This window comes from Eucyclogobius newberryi, unplaced genomic scaffold (genome assembly GCF_026437365.1).
Source record: "Eucyclogobius newberryi isolate DKJ021-1_F unplaced genomic scaffold, fEucNew1.0.hap1 SCAF_10, whole genome shotgun sequence".
Classification (NCBI taxonomy): Eukaryota; Metazoa; Chordata; class Actinopteri; order Gobiiformes; family Gobiidae; genus Eucyclogobius; species Eucyclogobius newberryi.
The window spans coordinates 16,734,445-16,753,818 of NW_027315724.1; the positions used below are offsets into that span (position 1 = coordinate 16,734,445).

The following is a 19,374-nucleotide window of genomic DNA, read 5'->3' on the forward strand; positions in this document are numbered from 1 at the left end:
GTGTAGTAGCGCTGCTGGCGCGGCAGCGCACACAGCGGTAACATAACGCACAAACCGCATTTATTTGTAATGACAATCTGGCAACCAAGACACCAAACCTGCGCTGATTGGTCAACTTCATTGTGCGCGAGCAGAACGAGAGCAAAACATAAACACAACAGAACGTGGTCCTCATGTCCAGAGGAATATATCCCCCCGATGCCGAAAAACGAAAGAAGAAACTTGACGATGTAAAGAAACTGCAAACTCAACAACACTCTCCAGGTATTGAACTTCTCTTACAAAGAGACGGTTAATGCTGCTGTTTGAAACAAGACGATTCTGTCACGTTAGTTCGCTCAGGCTGGAGGCGACGAGAGCTCTGCCCCGCGCATAATATGTCTGAATGAAAGATAATAAGCTTAACATTTACACCAGCCCCGTAGTGTGAGCTGCAGGTGAGGCCGGTGAGGGGCCTCTATGCCCGGGTCACTAAGAGGCGGAGATCTGGTCCGTCTCGTCCAGAACCTCTGACTGATAGTTGCAGAAACGCAGTCTCTTCACTATAGCTAGGTTTGGACCTTCACTTCTCGTTCTGTTCATTCTCTGGGAATAACATGTTTGTTTTATCAGTGTTAATTGTTAATCAAGCAATGCTTATGCCATTTGTTTAATTTAATATAACTTGTTTTGTCACTTTGGCAAGAAGGAACAGTTGGGAGCTGTAAAAGATAAATTAGTAAGGATAACTATTACTTTTACGTTTTCAGTTAAAATGAATCAATTTGACCATAATTATTTTTCATAGCCAATATTGTATTGAGTAATTAAGTACACTATTGTATTAATAACTGGCTTTAGTCATTTTCTCTTGGCACAGTTTCATCACATCATCATCTTATAGCATTACAACCTCAACATTTTACTCTTACTTTAGCCGGCTGGACCACATTAAAATGCAGCAGAAGACCCAAAAAAGGTCTGAAAATCTCTGGGGGAGGGCCCCCAGACCCCCCCTGTTCATTAATTTAAACTGGTAATCTGGCTGTAGACCCTTAACGCCCACAAATACACCCAAAATCATATCTGGGACGTGTGTTATTTGTACAGGGAGTAGAGGTGATGTCAGCGGAATACCAAGTTGCATTGTGGGATTTAAGTTATCAATATTTGACCTTGTGAGGTGCTGAGAATAAACTAACTGGCAAACAGATGCCCTGGAGTTTTGGTGCGCTTTGTTTGCGTTGAAGAAAGTTCCCATATGTGAATTGTTCACTGACAATGGCAATAAAACTGATTCTGATGACGTGGTGAGGGGCCCCCAAATATGTTTTCGCTTAGGGCCCCCTGAAGGCTTGGGCCGGCCCTGAGTCTACTCCACAATCAATGTCAATGTTTCACATCCACTGGGCTGGCTAGTTTTTCTTCATTTTATTTTTGTCTTAACAGCTATTCATTTTTTTGTTTAAAAAAAAAAAAAAGTTGTAGTGCATAGAGTTCAGTAACAAGATTGATAAAGAAACACACAGATGGAATGTAGTATTTTGTAGTCATTTGTATGTTTATTTAAACATAAAACCAAAATATCACACAATAAAAGTAATTTGTGTAAAATGATACAATTAACGTATTGTCCATTGTTTTCTTCAACCTTGCCCCTACAAATCCTTCAGTAGAATGACACACCAGTTCCCCTGGTCGTGGGAGCTGCTCTGCACTTTTACTCCAGCCACCTGGCCACACAGCTTCTCCAGCTCCCCCTTCTGGAACACGTGGTAATAGCGATGAAAGACTGGAGCTGAGCTATTATCTGATTTTATTGGGTTTGAATTGTCTTCATTGTAGGTTTTATTTGAACCACTGCTGGATTTTTGAGTTTCTTCTTTAACATTTTCCCTCTCTCCTACTTCCCTCTTCCCGTCTTTGAGATGCCAAGGAACCAAAAGGTCCTGAGTATTGAAGGATGTGCGGTTCGTGTGCACACTCAGTTTCCCTTGAGTCACTTTTTCAGGAGATGACATGCTCTGTTCAATTTCATTATCTTCTTCAAAACGCTTGCTTGTCTGAACACTTGACTGACCACTAGACTTGTGTTGTTCTGTAGAAATACTGACAGTGGCTCCCTGGTTTTCCTTGGAATCTTTGAGGTACTTTGATTTTTGCTTGTTGTACTCTTGTTCAAAGGCCCAAACGTAGATAAGTGCTTGGCCGCCAGGTTTGAGGAGTCTGACGAGCTCTTTTATAGCCTCAAGCCGTCGCTCCTGTATGAATAAAAACATCTACAATAAATAGTTGTGATGATGACAGTATTTTATATAATATATATAAAGATCACTCATAACAAAAATCACAAACGCCCAATTGTTTATATTGCCCATCACTGAATTAGATAATATACATGCCTGACCAAAAAAGTCAACACAGGAGAAAAAAAAGAATCATATGGTCTTTAGATTTGATTGCAACACACAGTTCATCCAGTGTTGCATTCAGTTTTTTCACCAGTTGATCTTGTATTGACGATGTGAGAGAGTGACCACTGCACAAAGCCTTCTCCAGCTCGTCCCAAACACTCACTTACTCAAACACTTAGTTTCTGCTTCTCCTTAGATGCTTCAAAACACTTTCTGTGTGTCAGTGTCTACCACAGTTGTCTGTTTCTCCCTTCTAAGACCGTACCACAGGTTGACCTGTGTTTTAATGCATATATGTGCTTTTCAAAGTGATCATGAGGAATCTGCATGAAACGCCAATATGGTTTGAGTATTTGGAGTTGAGTGAGATATGACTCAAATTATACAGAGGAGAAGATGCCAGGAAAAAGGGACTTAAGCGTACAGCCTAAAAACACACAAACTATTACTGATTAGAAAGCATTAGCTATGTATCCAGTGACTTACGTAATATACGCCTATACTATTTGTTATTATAAAGTAGCCAAAACTACAAATCATTTATCCGGCCCTCAGGAACTGGGACTTTTGCCCATTTGGCCCACTAGAAAATAAAGTTAAAAAGCCCTGACTTAGATGTTTTATCTGGTGATGACTTCTGATTTGACCCTTCTCAAATACACTGACATCTTTTTCATGACCACGGGATTTGTCTTTCTACATGGTTGTTTCAGAAACGAGAAGCCACTTACTGCCCTTGGGATAAAATACTGTGTTGCAGTTCACCAGTAGGAGGCTCGTAACCGTTTGTTTGGCTGAATCCAGACGGTGATTTGTTTTTTGTCAGGCAGTGTACATCATAAAACATTATAGATACTGAAATCTGGTCCTAATGTTTGGAAAATTACAGCTGCGGCAGTTTGGCTCCCATTGTTGAATTAAAGTACTTAAGTACGTTGCGCGTATCACAGAGTAAGTGAAGTATATTACTACTTACATTAAAAACATTGAAAATAATTAGGCGTGAATGGCTTTTGTCACCTGAGTTGAAAAGTGATGTATGACAGCTATAGAGATGCATGCGTCACAGCTCGCCGTCCTCAAAGGAACGCTCAGGGCATCAGACACAAACACCTGGAAACCCCTCTCTGCACAGATGTGGATGAGGCCACTGCTGCGGTCACAACCCATCTGAAATATACAATACAATGTATTGACATGTAAAATGAGTGTGTAAAGACCAAAAGCAGCATATAAGGGAGATGAACTAGTACTTAAAATTATGCTTTTGGAGGCTTAGAGGAAGACACAGGAACAGATCTGATCCTAGTGTTGTCTGATTTATAAACGGTAACAGACTGAAGATAAGCTGCTTACACACATCCCCAAAGCCAAAAAATTGGGTATTCGGGTATTACAAAACCAATATTATTTTATAATAAATATACATATTTTTATTATAAAATAGGCCCGTTTTGTAGGATCTAAAATAATATATTTTTATACATTTTCTATCGCTTGTTCAGTTAGACGTCGTGGGTGACTTTGGGCCTTGGGTGGGGTACAGCCAGCTCCGGGGGCAGCTCGTCGCAGGGTTAACAACAGAATTCCATCTTTGCCTAAATTTTGTCTGCTACAGAAAGATTCATTGAAAGTTTTATGATCCAAAAAACTGATCAATCTATATATCTTTATTTCTATGCAAGTGTTTGGTGCTCATCCGGTGAGGAACAATAGTTGCAGTGTTTAATTGTACCTATAACTGAATGAAAGATTTCTCCTCAATAAAAAGATTCGATTAAGCAGTTTTTCAGAAATAACGCAAAAGTAAAAAAAAAAAAACATGAATGATTTCATCTACGCATGTGTCATTTATACTGTGATGAGACTCACCGCCACCAACTGTGGGTTGACGCCGAGGTATTTCCCATTGCCACAGCCCACGTCAGCGAGCACACTTCCAGGTGGCAGCGAGCAGAGGAAGTCACACACCCTGGGCCAAGGAGAGTGCCGTGTGCTGCTGAAGTGGGAGGCAATGGCATCGTACACCTGGTGCACATACTGTTGCTCCAGATGGGCGGCATCAGCGTGGCACCCGGGCAGAGACGGAGGGGCGGGCTGTGACTGCTTAGGAGACGAGTGCGCGCCTTGACTGTCACAGGCCGAGGGGAAGGCTGAAGGAGATTTTTAAAATATCATCAGTGATAAAAGCAAACAAGTGTCAACAACATATAAAAATAGACACAAAAGTTAGAAGACATTTCATTAATTTCAGTAAAATATTTTGAGTTCTGTGTCAGGAGGTTTGAATTAAACCAGCCAGTGCATCAGTCTCGTCTAAAATTCTTGGCTTTCTGAGATACTGCGACTTTGATTAATGCATTTTATAATAAAATCTTACCACAATTACAAGGCTCATGTCGGATTTTGCGAAAGGTAAATGAAGTGCGAGTGTCCCTCTTGCTCAGAGTGAGATTTCTTTGTGTGAGGTTAGATACTGTGCGAATGGGACACTCGGAGTCAGCAGCAGGTACCATATCAAATTTCCGAGGAGTTATACTGGGAAAAACAACAAAAACAGTATTATTAGTTGAAAAGAGTAAAATGTATTCATTTTCTAATATATAGTTCCGGATGACATTTACATACAATGGAATAATGAACACGTTACTCCAGACGTTGTAAAGCACTTTATTGTAAATAATGTAAATATATATATTGCCTACTACAGTTACATCTAATTCTATAAAAAAAATACTATCAATGAAAACGCTTTGAAGTCCATTCTAGACCTTTTCAAGCAGTATATATTGGTGTTATGTGAGGTGTACATAGACGTCTAGGGAAAATATCTATCATAAATATTGCATGGCTCAGGGACAAACATCAAGTCATCAGTTGTTATTCCTTCTCAGCAGTAAAATCAGAAGAGGAAGATGGTGTCACATTTCAACAGACTGAATCGACCAAAGGCTCACGTCAAGATGAAATGACTCCCCGGCAGCTCACCCGTGGGTCCACAGATATCGGCTCTCCCCTTTCATCACCAGCAGGCTTCGCGACGGCAGCACAACGGCAACGAGGCGGCCATCGGGGTGACGGAACTCCATCACTGTCTGCACGGGCACACACAACACGACCACAACAAGTCTGAAGTCAGCGAGGAAGACTGGCCCCTTTCACGTCTTCCCTAGCTAACAACCCAGCGCCGACGTCTCCAGCCCCAGAGCCGCTGTTTGATCCTAATGTTTCCTTACAGAGTATAACAGCATGGGCTCCACTGGGAAATTACATCCGCACAATTTCAAACTGCATCCCTCAAACTTTTGACAGGAGGAAAATTGGATTTCGTGAAGTGGTGGCGTGTGTGTGTGTGTGTGTGTGTGTGTGTGTGTGTGTGTGTGGCTTTAAGAGACAGATTTGTGGAAGATTGTTAGGGAGCGCAAAAGAAGTCTGCAGGCAACACAAACTATCAGATCTTTCCAAGCAACTACCGTCTCTGTCGTACACACAAGCAGAAGCTCACACATTCGGCACACTGATCAAACGCGTTGCAGCCAATCAATGAAACTAGTGGAATGTGACTAAATCAATGTGGATGCTGGCAGCTATGCTTTGTAACAAGACTATTCATCAGTGTCAGAAATCAGAAAACAAACATGCATATATCAATAAACTAGTAACAAAACAAAGTAGAGCAATTTGGGACATTTTTTCGTCAGTCACAAACTTTTAACTAGATTTAACTTGGAGGTTTTTCTTTGCCTTTTCGATTTCAGAAATTAACACCACCGATCTTAGACAACACTCTCCACTGTATTCTCCATTTTCACAAACAGTAATTTTCTCTTGACCTCCTGTCTGGGTGGGTGATAATACTTCCAGCCTGCAAAGACACCTGACAAACAGTCCTTTCCCAATTCACATGATTTTAAATATATCTCATATTTAAGTGCCTTTCTTAGAAGAATAGAAAATTAGCAGTGGTCTACGGATGGAAACTTCAACTGTGGCAAATATTAGTCACACTGTATCAAATGGACAATAAAAAGCAAAAAATACTATACAAAATTGAGTTTTTTAATTAGTGTTTTATTTACAACAGTTTCAGTAATCGGAGCTGCCAAAATGCTCAGAAACCTTTGCCAAACCTTTGTCTACCCCAAAAAGCAGTGATGAATGTACATACAATCTGCTCTCATTTGCTTATGTCAAGGAGGGCAAGTTGTTAAATTGCAGTCAAGTTCAATGCAGTCATCAATCTTGTGTGTGAAGAGAAGATATCAGATCAACTTGGTGGTTACAGTCCTGTGCTAAGCCTCCTTTCTAATTTAGTTGATTTTACTGCATTAGTTTGTCTAGGTTTATATAGTCTACATATTTTTGTTAGTGGTCTTTAATTTTAGCCAACTTAAGGAAGCCGTTTTTTGGATAATAAAGGCCATTAAGCTCTAGTATCTAACATAGCAAGTTATACCATCATAGAATGCCTCTCATAGTCTAATTAATTTTATTAAGAACCCTTTATTAGGGAAAATGTCAAGACAAACCTGTGCTCCCAGGCTTAGTGACATGATAGTGTCTTCAAAGGGCGAATGGGTGTCTATATGAGGAGGAATGCCTGTGAGAGGAAAAAATAATTGTGTTAGTATTTTTGAAGAGTGTTTAGAATTTAAAAAAAGTTTAGTGGGTCCACGTTCAATGGCACATACCTTGTCCAGATTCGTACTGGTTGACAGTGAGCTGGTCTGGCATTACACTGATGCATCCACGCTTTATACATCGTTCCAACACAGGCATACACTCCACAGGAAGACCTGGATACAATAATGAAGTTGAAGTCAGAGGTTTTATTTATCTTACAATGTTTACAATTACATGCAATAATTTGTAATAACCTATGGTGGAAAGAGTACTTTAGTAAAAATACAGTTACAGGATGAAAAATGTACTATATTGAAAATATGAGTACAGTTGCATGCAGTATCCATGTCAAATATTACTCAAAGTACCTTTTTTACCCATTTTTTGTAGCATTTTAGATCAATCTTGAACACAAAATGTGATTGATAGCTTAAAGCTGAATTAAGGGAGATCTGGACACAATAGACACAATACAGTGCTGTTATGTGTATTGGGATTGGGATGATGGGGACTTGAGCTGAACTCTGTAGCTCTTATTAGAATCAGAATCAGAAAAATATATTTGCTCGTCATTACTTGTCAAAATTCGCAAACATAGGCATTAATGTGCAACATACAGCAATGAATAATAATACCGTATTAGCAAAGTATATAAAATCAAATAAGGCATGCATAAATTAAGAATTTACAAATAAAATAAAATTTGGTCTCAGTATGTACACAAAATGTACAGATGGTTGGAAATAATTTTAACAAAACAAGGAAACAAAAATAAAATGACATTGCTAAGTACCAAAAACAAGTCACTCTACTCTTTCAGTAACCTGAATATTTGTAATTAATTACTTCCCACCACTGAAAAAAAATTGATTTTAAAACAGTTATGTTGGTAAAACAAAACACTCACCAGCGGCTAACGGCTTGTCTTTATCCACATTGTTGTTGTCATATCGAAACTCATAACCATAATGTTTGACTTTTCTGTGCTTGAGGGCTTTCTGAGCTGCAAACAAAACACTTTTTTTTTATAATGTGTGATTTTTAGTCATGGATATATTACAGTATATTGATAATAGCCAATACCAGTATCTTGCTCACAGATAGAAGACCAGTCAATGGATGAGAGTAGTTGAGCCTCTTCTTCAGGAGACACAAAGTCGTCCAATACGGTCAAACCTTCTGGTAAATTAACAGTTTCATCCACCATGTCCTTAACTAGAAGTACAAAAAAATCCTTGACTTTAATCCTAACAGTGTGTAGGACATGTATAAACTATTCCATTGCAACCCAGTAACTACCTGACTCAACAAAGCAAAGGTAGAGAGTGACACAGTTTTCACCACATTGCAGCATATGTCCATTGAGAGTTATGTGAGCTTTGAGCGTATTTTCCTCTGAACTGAAAGCAGATCAAATGAACATTCACAATACATTAATGTATATTGTACTAAAACATAAATTGTGATTGTACCTGTATGTCACAAAGGCATATGGTTTATGCGGGGGCATGACGAGGACCTCCAGCTCTCCCATTTCTTCCAGAGTTGCAGACAGATGCTCTCGACTTACTCCATTCCCAAGACCACCATTTATAACCACCAGATGCTGCAGAGAAATGTAAAAAGCTAAAACATTGTGGACAATCATCTGTATAATATGGGCAAGCTAAAACTGACAGCTCATTTGTCTGCACTTTGAAGCCTTAAACTCGTTATAATTCTTTACCTTCGTGGGTTTTGACGTGGTGTGGATGCCTTCATGTTTTAGTAAAGTGTGACTGGCTTTTATCTGTTTACGAAGCACTTTTTTCTCATCTTTACTCCTTCTAAATGCTTTCGTGGCGGTTTCCACATTATCGCCCATGGTACGTCTTTATTTTGCGTCCGATAATAACAACGACTTCCGTGAGAAAGGTTCCGCAAACAAATAGAAACTCGCAAATATTCATATTGGCGTCTTTTTAATACGAGTCCAACACCGTTGTCCAACTATAAGCTGATAGATAAAGTTTAATAGGTTTATTATTATGTGTACGATTAATTTAGATTGTAAACTATGTGCAATAGAACACAAAAACGCTGATATGTGCTACTTTTCAGAGCATTCTTGGCCTATTGCATGTTTTATCAAGTGCATTATCTTATAGCCTATGCCATGTTTTTTTTTCAAGACCCTGTGGCAGTAGAGTATGAGTGTATACTGCCCCCTATTGACCTGAATTTGGAAGCAGTGGAGCCTAATGTATTTTTTATTTATTTTGTTTATTTCATTTGTGTGTTATTTGTTGACATTATATGTTAACATAAATTACCATCCCAATCAGAGAGAAGAAAATGGCAAGGCAAGGCAAGGCAAGTTTATTTGTAGAGCATACACAAGGCAATTCAAAGTGCTTCACACAGCAGGAAAAATGCATTCAAATCACAAAGAAATTACAGAAACAGAAATACTATTTTAAATAAATAATAAAATTAACTAAATTAAAAATTATCAATCCAACTGATGTCAACTGATGAGCTGCTTTAAAGTCTATTCTCTGAGCCACAGGGAGCCAGTGCAGAGACCTGAGAACAGGACTAATGTGATCATACTTCCTGGTTCTAGTCAGGACCCGAGCAGCAGCGTTCTGGATGTACTGCAGCTGTTTTACAACTCGTTTGGAGAGGCCAGTGAGCAGGCCATTACAGTAGTCTAATCTACTGGAGACAAACGCGTGGATAAGTCTCTCTAAATCTGGTTTTGACACTATATTTTTGATTTTGGCAATGTTTTTTAGATGGTAAAAAGCTGCTGATGTTATTGATTTGACTTGGCTATTAAAGTTCAAGTCTGAGTCCATTATTACCCCCAGATTTCTAATTTGGTTTGTAGGTTTTAGAGCGAGACTCTGGAGGTGACCGCCAACACTTTCTCTTTGTTTCTGTGGGCCAAAAACGATTATTTCAGTCTTGTCTGAGTTCAGCTGGAGAAAGTTGTTTAGCATCCACAAACTGATCTGTTGGATGCAGTGGCAGAGTGAATCTACTGGTCCATAGTCACCTGCCGACAGTGAAATATAGATCTGAGTGTCGTCTGCATAATTGTGATAGGACACATTTTCACTGCGTATCAACTGACCTAACGGCAGCATGTTGATCTTATAAATATCTGCACCTTTCTTGAAATGACATGCCACACTTCAATGGTTGAGTGTCCCCCATGTGGTCCGGGCAAAGGGCCTGCTGTCTTGATGAGAGGGTGAACAAAGTTTGTATAGTTAATGGCAAGCAACTTTCTCACTTTGTCATCGCGAGTGTTTGTAATTTTATAAGATCTTGTAATTTCAATAATTTAGATCTAGTAAATTATTGGTTAGTGTTCTCTCTTAAATAAACTTTATGAATAATTCTTACAGCTTTTTTTTGCTAATGTAATCAGAGGTTTAATTGTGTTATTGTATGTGTTTCCCCATACTTCCAGGCAATAAATGAAATAAGGCAAGATCAATGTACAGCATAGAAACTTTAATGCATTTTGGTTGATAATATGCTTAACTTTATGTAAGAACTTTTCAGTTTAGTTTCTCATCCAGTGTCACTCCCAAAAATTGTATTTCTGATACTCGTTCAATATTTATTCCATTAATGAACTGGATGTTTATATTTTTGTTTAAGTTTGTAAAAAGCATACATTTAGTCTTGTTTACATGGGACAATTTATTTTCATCAAACCAACATTTTATTTTCACAATTTCCTTTTCCATTATCTTTGTTAAGTTGTTTGTATTGTCACTTGTCAGAAGGAAATTTGTGTCGTCAGCAAATAGCACAAACTGCAATATTTGTGATACTGCACATAATATATTATATAATATGAAAAGTTTAGTCCCAAGAATGGAACCTTGGGGAATTCCACATTCAATATTTAGTTTTATTGAGGTGTTGCCAGAAAACTGTACAAACTGTTGTCTATTTACCAAGTAGGAACTGACTCAATTTAACATCCCCCCTCTTATTCCAGAGCCCTACATTGTTTTATTAATGTGCTATGGTCTATGGTATTGAAGGCCTTTTTGAGGTTGATAAACACTGCTAGAGCGCTTTGTTTATTTACCATTGCAGTGGTGATATGTTCTGTTATCTGTGTAAGTGCTAAAGCTGTAGATAATTTTTCCCTGAAACCAAACTGACACTCATTTAACTCATTTAACAAATCCTTTTTTTCTCTGAATGAGAATAGTCTATAAGCAAAGAGTTTTTTCTAATAATTTAGCGAATTGTGAAATTAAAGAAATCGGTCGAAAGTTTGTTATTCAGTGTTTATCACCTGATTTAAATACTGGGATTATTTTCGAGATTTTCATTCTAATGTATGGTCATAATTTTCCTTTCTTTATTTAATTTTAATTTTGACTATTTGTATTTGTTTGTCATAGTTTGAAAGGAAATTGCTCACTGTTGACTAAATCAAACAGCCTTCCAGACTTCCACTGCTGCCATGAGTCAAGGAGGTTATTTCAGCATTCTTGGGGGATATTCAGCTGCTCTCTGCCTGTCTACTTGCTATGTGTCTCAGAAGACTCAATTATCTTCCATTATAGATGTGAACTCCTACTGCCAGAATAATTGACCTGGAGCCACTGGGTTTCACTGTGTTGTTCAGCAAGAGACAGTCTAATATGTGTGTGTGTAGCATTCATGTGTGTGTGAACATGTTACATAACCATGTCATCACCTGTCTTCAACTGTTTCAGCTAAAGCTTGGTGTGTCGGCCTGTGAGGCTTCCCCATTGTCTTCACAGTACACTCAGTCAGTCTGCAAAACAACAGCTGCTTGGAGTACACACAACTCCACCCCAACACCATGTCTATATTTGAGCAAAAATGTTGTGCGTATATATTTCTTGCTTGGTTTAAAGTAGATTTCCCTTAAGACTGATAAAGACCACATGAAAAAGGCCAACTGTTACAACATATTACGTACAACAAAATGAATTACAAAGTAAGGATATATTCATTGGACAAACCATAAGCTATCAATAATATGCTGTATTTTTTGCTCAAACAAAGTGGTTTTAGATCAGTCCCCCATGTCTCTAAAAAGGATCATAACTTTCTCACAGACAAGATGGTAAATTGTATTTTGTAAGGCGTTGGTATTCTTCATATCATTTTATGATTGATATCATACAGAGACCTCATCATCGTCTGAAGTGCTGTAAACTTCAGGAGAGTTGCTTTGGAGCCATTCCATCCACTTGTGTTGTGTCGGCATATCTTTAAATTAACTGGAAACTCTATGACAGAGATAAGATACCTAAAGTAACCAGATATTGCTTTTTAAAATAGTGCTCCTGTTTGCTTCATCCCATGAGGGCCTCCTTTGCTATCATCATGTGACTGTAAACACAGTACACTTTTCATAGAAATGATTTAAAGGGCAGCCTACTAATAATATAAGCTCATATAATTTGACTTTTCATCCAAAATGTTTACATATGTTTACATTTACACAACCCACCTGTAGAAATTGGAGTGTATAGTCTGGCATTTTTAGAAAGTGGAAATGTCAAAGGTTATAGTCTTATTGCCACTGTAATTTCTCAGAATGAATGGAATGGTGTCTTTGAAACCATGTTGACATCCCCTGTCTCCTCCTCTGATTTGCAAAGAAAAGCTGCCAGAACCTTTATAGCTTACCTCCACACACACACACACACACACACACATATGGACACGCACACACACACACGCACACGCACACGCACACGCACGCAGCCCGCAGCTGTCAAAGTGGGCCCAGTGCCGCATAGATGCCTGCACACCTCTCTGTGTTATAGGGACTTGATGTTGGCTCCCTGTGACAATGGAAATCCAAGGGCTCGGAAAGCCACTGGAGCAATTCTGGCAAACCGTCCGCTACTATAAAACAGGGGCCATTTTTTGATCAGTTTGATCCTCAGAAGAATGACCTTGGAATCTCCTGATGTGGAAGGATTAAAGGGAATTGTGCTCTTGAACAATTTGTCCTGCCTTGACCCTTGGGTGTTCACAGGAGAAGCAGTGTGTACACGGGCATTAACTTGGCTACAGAGATAAGCAGCTGACTCGAGGCGTGAGGTGCGCTGTGGTCAACAATCAAAGCCCAATCTTAGCACAAGGGATGCAGGCTGTAAACAAGGATGCCGAAATATGTCCCACAAGTAACAATGAAATGTAGTCTTTGAAGTACAAAGTGTGAATTGTAATTTCAATTGTCAGGAATTCAGGGTTTGACTCTCAAAACAGTGCATAGGAGACAGTTAACATGTAGAATATTATTACTTTACTGCTACTGGCACCGTTATCATTTCTATTGCTGCCTATACATACACTAATAAAAACAGCATTGTATGTATTTTTTCCTCTGCAGTTTATTTTAGTGTACTTTTTGTGCCAGTATGCCTTCTTAACCTTGTAAAACACCCATTAAAAGACTGAACCTTGTCCAAACCTTTCTTATACACCAATTGATAGGTAAGAAATTCTATGTATGAGTATTAGTTTTCTAAGTACAACAGAGCTAAAGTCAAAGCTATCTAGTAGTTTTGATATCACAGGTAATTCAAATAGCCTTAGCAAAGACATTCTTCATATTAAACACATTCAATCCACTACACACATTGTCCTACTGGTTAACTATTAAAAATGGCAAAGCACTGGACTACAGTTACTTGTAAGAGTCATGAACTAAACCAATTGCAATTTGACTGTTAAGCAAATTGAAGGTTAAAAGTTGCAATAATGCCATTCCCTTTCTGTCATTCTGTATGCAGCCCTCCTTTGTTTTGCAGTGATATTCTTCTGATGACAGCACAAAATAACTGGCCAGCCAGCATGATAAACTGCAACATTTGTTGGATTAAAACCAGGCTGCCCCGGTATTAGTCACCACCTCTGAGTTTAGTTGCTCTCTTGGTACAGAGTGATACTGTTACTGTTTTCTATATCCACCAAACGACCCAGGTATTGTGTTTGGAGCAACTGTGATCCAGCCTCCAATCTGCAATGATGTTTTAAAAATAACCCTGGGCCCATCCTCAGGCTCTGTGTGTTACTGTGGACCAATATGGAGGGGAAACACTGCAAAGGACGATGGCTTCAGCTGCTTTGTGACATCAGGCGGAGTGCATGTGGACCAGGGGCGTGGCTCTGTTGCTTCCTGGGCAGCTTTTATGAGCGGGACGTGCCCCAGCATCCACAGAAAGCTGGACAACAGTTGTCTGCTGCGCATAAGACAATTTCAGGAATATCTTGGGACGTCAACATAAAGAAAAGCTGCTGTGTTGAGGGACTAAGACTACCTGGGCCTCATTATACAGAGTGAAAAGAAGAACTAAAAAGGTAAATATTAATGCAGTTAAGATTTATGATATTTTTCTTGTTGTTCATTTGTTTTAACACAATTTAATCTTGGTTGACAAGAGTGACTGACAAAAGAATGTTTCTCTCTAATATAATTAATATTCTTTGCAATCCCTTTTGATTTTAACATAAATCCAATTTTGAAGATCAGATGCAATGGGCTCTACAGAAAAACTCATGACACACCTTAATGGTTGTTCTCTCTGTCCACTGTTAGGTATCAGATCAGAGGCAGTGACTGCTACTCTGCCTTCGCCTTCTGCTGCCTCTGTCAGGGCAACACCATGGACCGCTCAGTGCAGGAGCTCTTCCTCAATTTCAGTATCGTCTTAATCACTGTGCTGCTGATGTGGCTGCTCGTCAAGTCCTACCAGATGGAGTAGTATGACAGAAGGAAAACCAGAGGAAGAGGGAGGAGGGATGCAAGCGCCTGCACTGTAGGACTATGCTGCCAAATGCATTGTCTAAATTGTCTCTATCTGTCAATATCTGGTCCAAAGTAGTTTTAACTTCTAAGTTGAAAGAGTGACATCCAAAACCAATATTGCAGGGTGTATATTTTATTGTGTCTTTGTGGTTGTTGACATGTTCAAAAGAAAAATGCATAATGTGTCTGTAAAATAAATGTTTTATGTTTTTATGTGCAGTTACTGAGGGTTTTATTATTTTTTTACACAATATATACTATTGATTTCTGACTTAGTATTCCATATATTATGTGGTTGCAAGCACATACTGTATGGCAACAGCCACAGAAAAAGAGGCTGGGCATTAGGGTGAATGGCAAAAAATGATTTACAAAAGTGACTATAAATATGGAAGTGACTAGACCACCACAAATGCAATATGATGGGAACGCAATAGCCCATCATGTGGTGACAGTATAGTCTATGTTCTGAACATCAGTCTATGTCTCATCTCTCCATGGGTCTCTGTATTTGTTGAAGCTGATGAGCTCACAGTGGAACTCGGTCAGTGCTCTTGGCATGGGCGTCACCTCTTCCCATTGGCTCTTACCACTGTGATAGACCTGCACACGAATAAAACATGCTTGAACTTTAAACTGCAACGACTTAGTATACCTACAATATCATTACCACAAGAACAATACATTCCAACACCAACAAATACATGTACTGGTACATACCTGAACTTCATCAGTGATCTCATCTGGTGAATAGTCCCCTCCCAAGACGTAAATTCGGCCTCTGGTACCCACAGCCCCAGCATTGAACCCTGCACTCTCAAAAGAACCCTCCCCCTTCCACTCGCATGTCCCAGGGCAAAAACTAAACACCTGAAATAGAAACACCACTAAGTATACACAAATAAAGTAGGCCTACCGGTACATATTGTACAGATTATCCACATGTCTAACCTTATAAGTTGACAAGTCACACAGATGTAGAGTATTGTTAATAGCTACTGCTTTGACGAGTCTAGCATGAAAAAACTGTCCGAACTCTGCGACTAGGCGGGTCCACTGGTCTTGTTTGGCATCATACCGGAAGAAGCAGTCAAGCAAAGGGTTAAAGGAATCGGTTATCTCCACCTCAGATCCCAAAGTATAAATAATACTATCACAGCTGGTGGCTTCTGGGAAAAATATTGCTGTGGGCAGAGGGCTGACAGAAGTCCATGTCTGACACAGAGGGTTGTAGTACTCCACCTATAAGACAGTCAAAATGTTTAAGTCATTTCTGATGTGTTTGGGCCGAAGATTTACAAAATAATTTTTAAAAAGAAGCTTGCAACAGAATGCATGCTGTATGTGATGGTACAAGTCACAATCCACTGATACAACTGAGGTTAAATTAGATCAAATCACAATCTGTCAAATACAAATCTTTCTATTAAATGCTTTATTTTGGTGCAGTCCCTCATTTGTCAAGGAGTAATCCACTTTAGAAAAGGTTTCACGTTGTCCAGATGACATTCTTTGAAACCTTTTCTGTAATGTTTTTTTGCCCTCATACATTTGGGAGTCTAAATGTTTACAACGGTCATGAAGATTCATTTTATCCATGGTGTTCCATCTTGTGTATACACTTAAGAAGGACACCTCCAGTTCTACCATTGTTGACATTTCTATGTGGTTAGCTCCATCTATGACGGACTGTTGCAGAATTTGTCCTTCTCCAACATTATCAGTTTCCTTGGTCAACTCATCTCACAGAAGGCAGGACAAGTTTATTTGTAGAGCATAATTCGTACACAAGGTAATTCAAAGCGCTTCACACAACAGGAAAAAAATGCATTAAAATCACAGAAGTGGAATGCTATGCACTTCTCTCAATACCTCGGCCAGCTTGTCTCCTAGGCCTTAGCTACTATTTAAACCTCTGTGTGTAGAAGCAGAGTCAGGCTTGAATAGCCAATATTAGCGTTTCAGGGTCCCGGACTGATGGTAAATAAACTTCTACTGCTTCAGACATCCAGAGTCTCCTGCCTCTAGGACTTGTTAGGACAACATTTATTTTTCCCTAACACATGGCGAATAAAATCAGTAACTCTTTTGACTTTACAACCAACACTGATAGACCAAGAAAACAGCAATAGTTCCATATGTTATACGCAAACAAAGCAGGTCATTATGATGTCACCAGGAGCCAAGCAAAACTGTAAAATATGTACCTCCAATAGACTTGGAGCTCCACCTCTGGATCCTTTGGTCCGTCCTCCAATGACATAGATTCGATCAAGGCACATGACTGCAGTGTGCATAGTGCGAGGTGTGAGCAAGGCAGGAGCAGGGGTGCAGGTCCTCGTCACATGGCAATAGCACCACACTTCGTCTGTGGCGTCATGGTACGTCTCAGCCACATGGATGCGGAGCGCGCGGCAGCAGTTCCCACGACAACCACCTGTGACAAACATCTGTACCAAAATACTTTCAGTTGAAATTGTTTTCCCTCTTTTAGTTTCGATTATCTCCAAGTCTCAAAGCCTTTGCAACTTATTATTACTTCCTTCCTCAGACATCCAGTCACTTTTATTACTCTATAGAGCAATGTTACATTACTATGTACTGTAATACTGTGCATACCTTCTCAGCATAGCTAGTGAAGCGGCAACCAGGTGGATCAGGCATTGTGACGGGCTCCTCCTCTGTCCCCAGCTCCTTCCACTGGTCTGAATCCAGGATGTAACAAAATGTGTGATTGATATCACCATTCTGCTCTGTTTTGTGGATGTAGACGTAGCTTTGTGTTGTCGATGGTCTGGCATCTGTCATGAGGCCATTATATTGACTTTGCATATGCTGGGCTTCTGACTGTAATGTAAGACACCGTTCATCATTGGAGAGAAGAGGATCCAAATCCCACAAAGTCTGGAAGAACATGTTATTGTAAAGATTAAATCAATACACTGCAAGACATCTGTCTATGTGCTATATAATTTGAGCACAGGTTATATGCCTTTAGCACAGGTGCAGGGAGATGGTGGAGTCGAGTCAGAGACAGCAGTCCAGGCAGCAGCTTTTGTCTTTCATGAAGATTGTTGCGTATCCATCTCAGAACAGACATGACCAAATTCTCTTCACTGGGGACATTTAGAAGGTCTGATCTAAGACATGTTTCCAACACATTTACCTGGGTGGAATTCATTAAATAAAGTTATTGCAGATGTTGAATATGAATAAATTGGGTCAGTCCCGTAACCTTTAATATTTCAGATATTTGAGCTAGGCACATTTTACCTGCATATCCAGAAAATCCTTATTTTGAGACAAGTCATAAAAGTTCTCAATTACAAAATCATTGGCACTTTGGAGCAGTGAGGCTGAGCCATACGCCTCGGCAAGGGACAAAAGCAATATGATATTTGTTAGATCCATGGTTTCTATGAGAAAATCACCGCAGGCTTTAGAGAGAACTGACACCTAGGGGAAAAAGATCACCTGCTGAAGTTGTAATCAAATGAAAAGTTACAAATTGCAGCTGTATGCGTAAGTAATAACTAATAGAGTTTCCATCTAATATTCACCTGAAGGAAGGAGGCGATCTGAAATATCATGTCTACATTTGTGTCATTGATGAATGCTTCGCCAGAGTAGGCAAAATCCAGGAAAGTGCTCACTGCAGCAGGACTCTGGTTAGTCAGTGTGACCGAGCCATCTCCACGCTCACGCATGTCCACCTCAAACATAGCCCTGTGTGCACCAAATATTTTGTGAAATTAGCATCAAAATAAAAAGTTCATGTAGTAGGATGAGATTTACCTAAAGAAATCACTGGCTGCTGCAAGCACACAGCGATGACAGGGGAAACTCTGGTCCTGTACATTGATGGTGAAATCAAACAACAAGCCCTGCTGTCTAAATGAGCGGAGAACACTGAGCAGCTGAACTCCTTGTGACTGCGACACATTTAAGAGGGTTCTGTGCTCTGGGTCTCCGTTGCATCCTGGAGTGGTGTTATGGCAGGTGGATTCTGGATAATTGCTCATATTTACGTCTATTAAGGTCTCATAATAATAAGAGCGAGAGCTATTCTAACGCTATAGAAAATAACATTACGGCGTCGCCTCCTGCATGGTCAGCACCTTGGATAGTTCTCCTTTCTGTCATTTCTACTTCCGGCAATGACAAGTCACGTGACAGGCTGAGATACAACCATTCGTATCCGACGTGCATTAGAAAGTCAATGATGCCAGGATTTACAAAATTCCTTGATTTTAACAATACATTAACGGTAAGTCTTATTTTGTGCAAAGCAATGACATGTTAGTGTTTTTTTAGACTGGTGATAGCCTATGAAAAATAACCAAACTAGATTAAGAGATGCCAGATTGATCGTTTGCTAATTTATGACATGCACATTTAATATATTACATTGTAGGGTCAAATAAAATAAAAATATTTTGGTTTCTCAAGTCAACATAATTTAGACCGTGCAATGACTCTTAAAACCACCAGATGGCGCAGTAAATCCACGAGCAGACAATTCTCCTCAGTAAACTTGGAAATCGGTAA

At 39.4% G+C, this 19,374-nt stretch overlaps 3 protein-coding genes across 4 annotated transcripts in view; 1 reads left to right on the plus strand and 2 right to left on the minus strand.

Moving 5' to 3' along the window:
- Positions 1–15,045, plus strand: part of sln (sarcolipin) — a 420,868-nt gene extending 405,823 nt beyond the window's left edge. Inside the window, exons 1-2 of one of the 2 annotated variants that reach the window (XR_011928388.1) lie at positions 13,955–14,378; positions 14,617–15,045. Coding sequence is in view for 1 of the 2 variants with exons in the window: in XM_072457967.1 (XP_072314068.1) it covers positions 14,684–14,782 (99 nt within the window). In the remaining variant the exon portion in view is untranslated. Of the gene's footprint in view, positions 1–13,954; positions 14,379–14,616 lie in introns of those variants that run through there. The other variant, XM_072457967.1, reaches the window with a different exon arrangement.
- On the minus strand, positions 1,553–8,905 carry alkbh8 (alkB homolog 8, tRNA methyltransferase). The gene is made up of 12 exons (XM_072461902.1): positions 8,743–8,905; positions 8,489–8,622; positions 8,316–8,416; positions 8,100–8,231; positions 7,924–8,019; positions 7,085–7,189; positions 6,923–6,993; positions 5,382–5,488; positions 4,774–4,931; positions 4,266–4,546; positions 3,414–3,563; positions 1,553–2,240 (listed from the first exon to the last, which is right to left on the minus strand). The coding sequence occupies exons 1-12, from the start codon at positions 8,878–8,880 to the stop codon at positions 1,638–1,640; spliced, it is 2,076 nt and encodes a 691-aa protein (XP_072318003.1). The 5' UTR covers positions 8,881–8,905; the 3' UTR covers positions 1,553–1,637.
- Positions 15,046–15,288: 243 nt separating the features above from the next.
- kbtbd3 (kelch repeat and BTB (POZ) domain containing 3) lies at positions 15,289–18,883 on the minus strand. Its single transcript, XM_072461904.1, has 9 exons — positions 18,622–18,883; positions 18,387–18,552; positions 18,100–18,282; positions 17,819–17,992; positions 17,446–17,730; positions 17,034–17,276; positions 15,778–16,068; positions 15,547–15,696; positions 15,289–15,429 (listed from the first exon to the last, which is right to left on the minus strand). Exons 1-9 carry the CDS (start codon positions 18,846–18,848, stop codon positions 15,307–15,309), a joined length of 1,842 nt encoding a protein of 613 aa, XP_072318005.1. The 5' UTR covers positions 18,849–18,883; the 3' UTR covers positions 15,289–15,306.
- Positions 18,884–19,374: the final 491 nt, after the last annotated feature.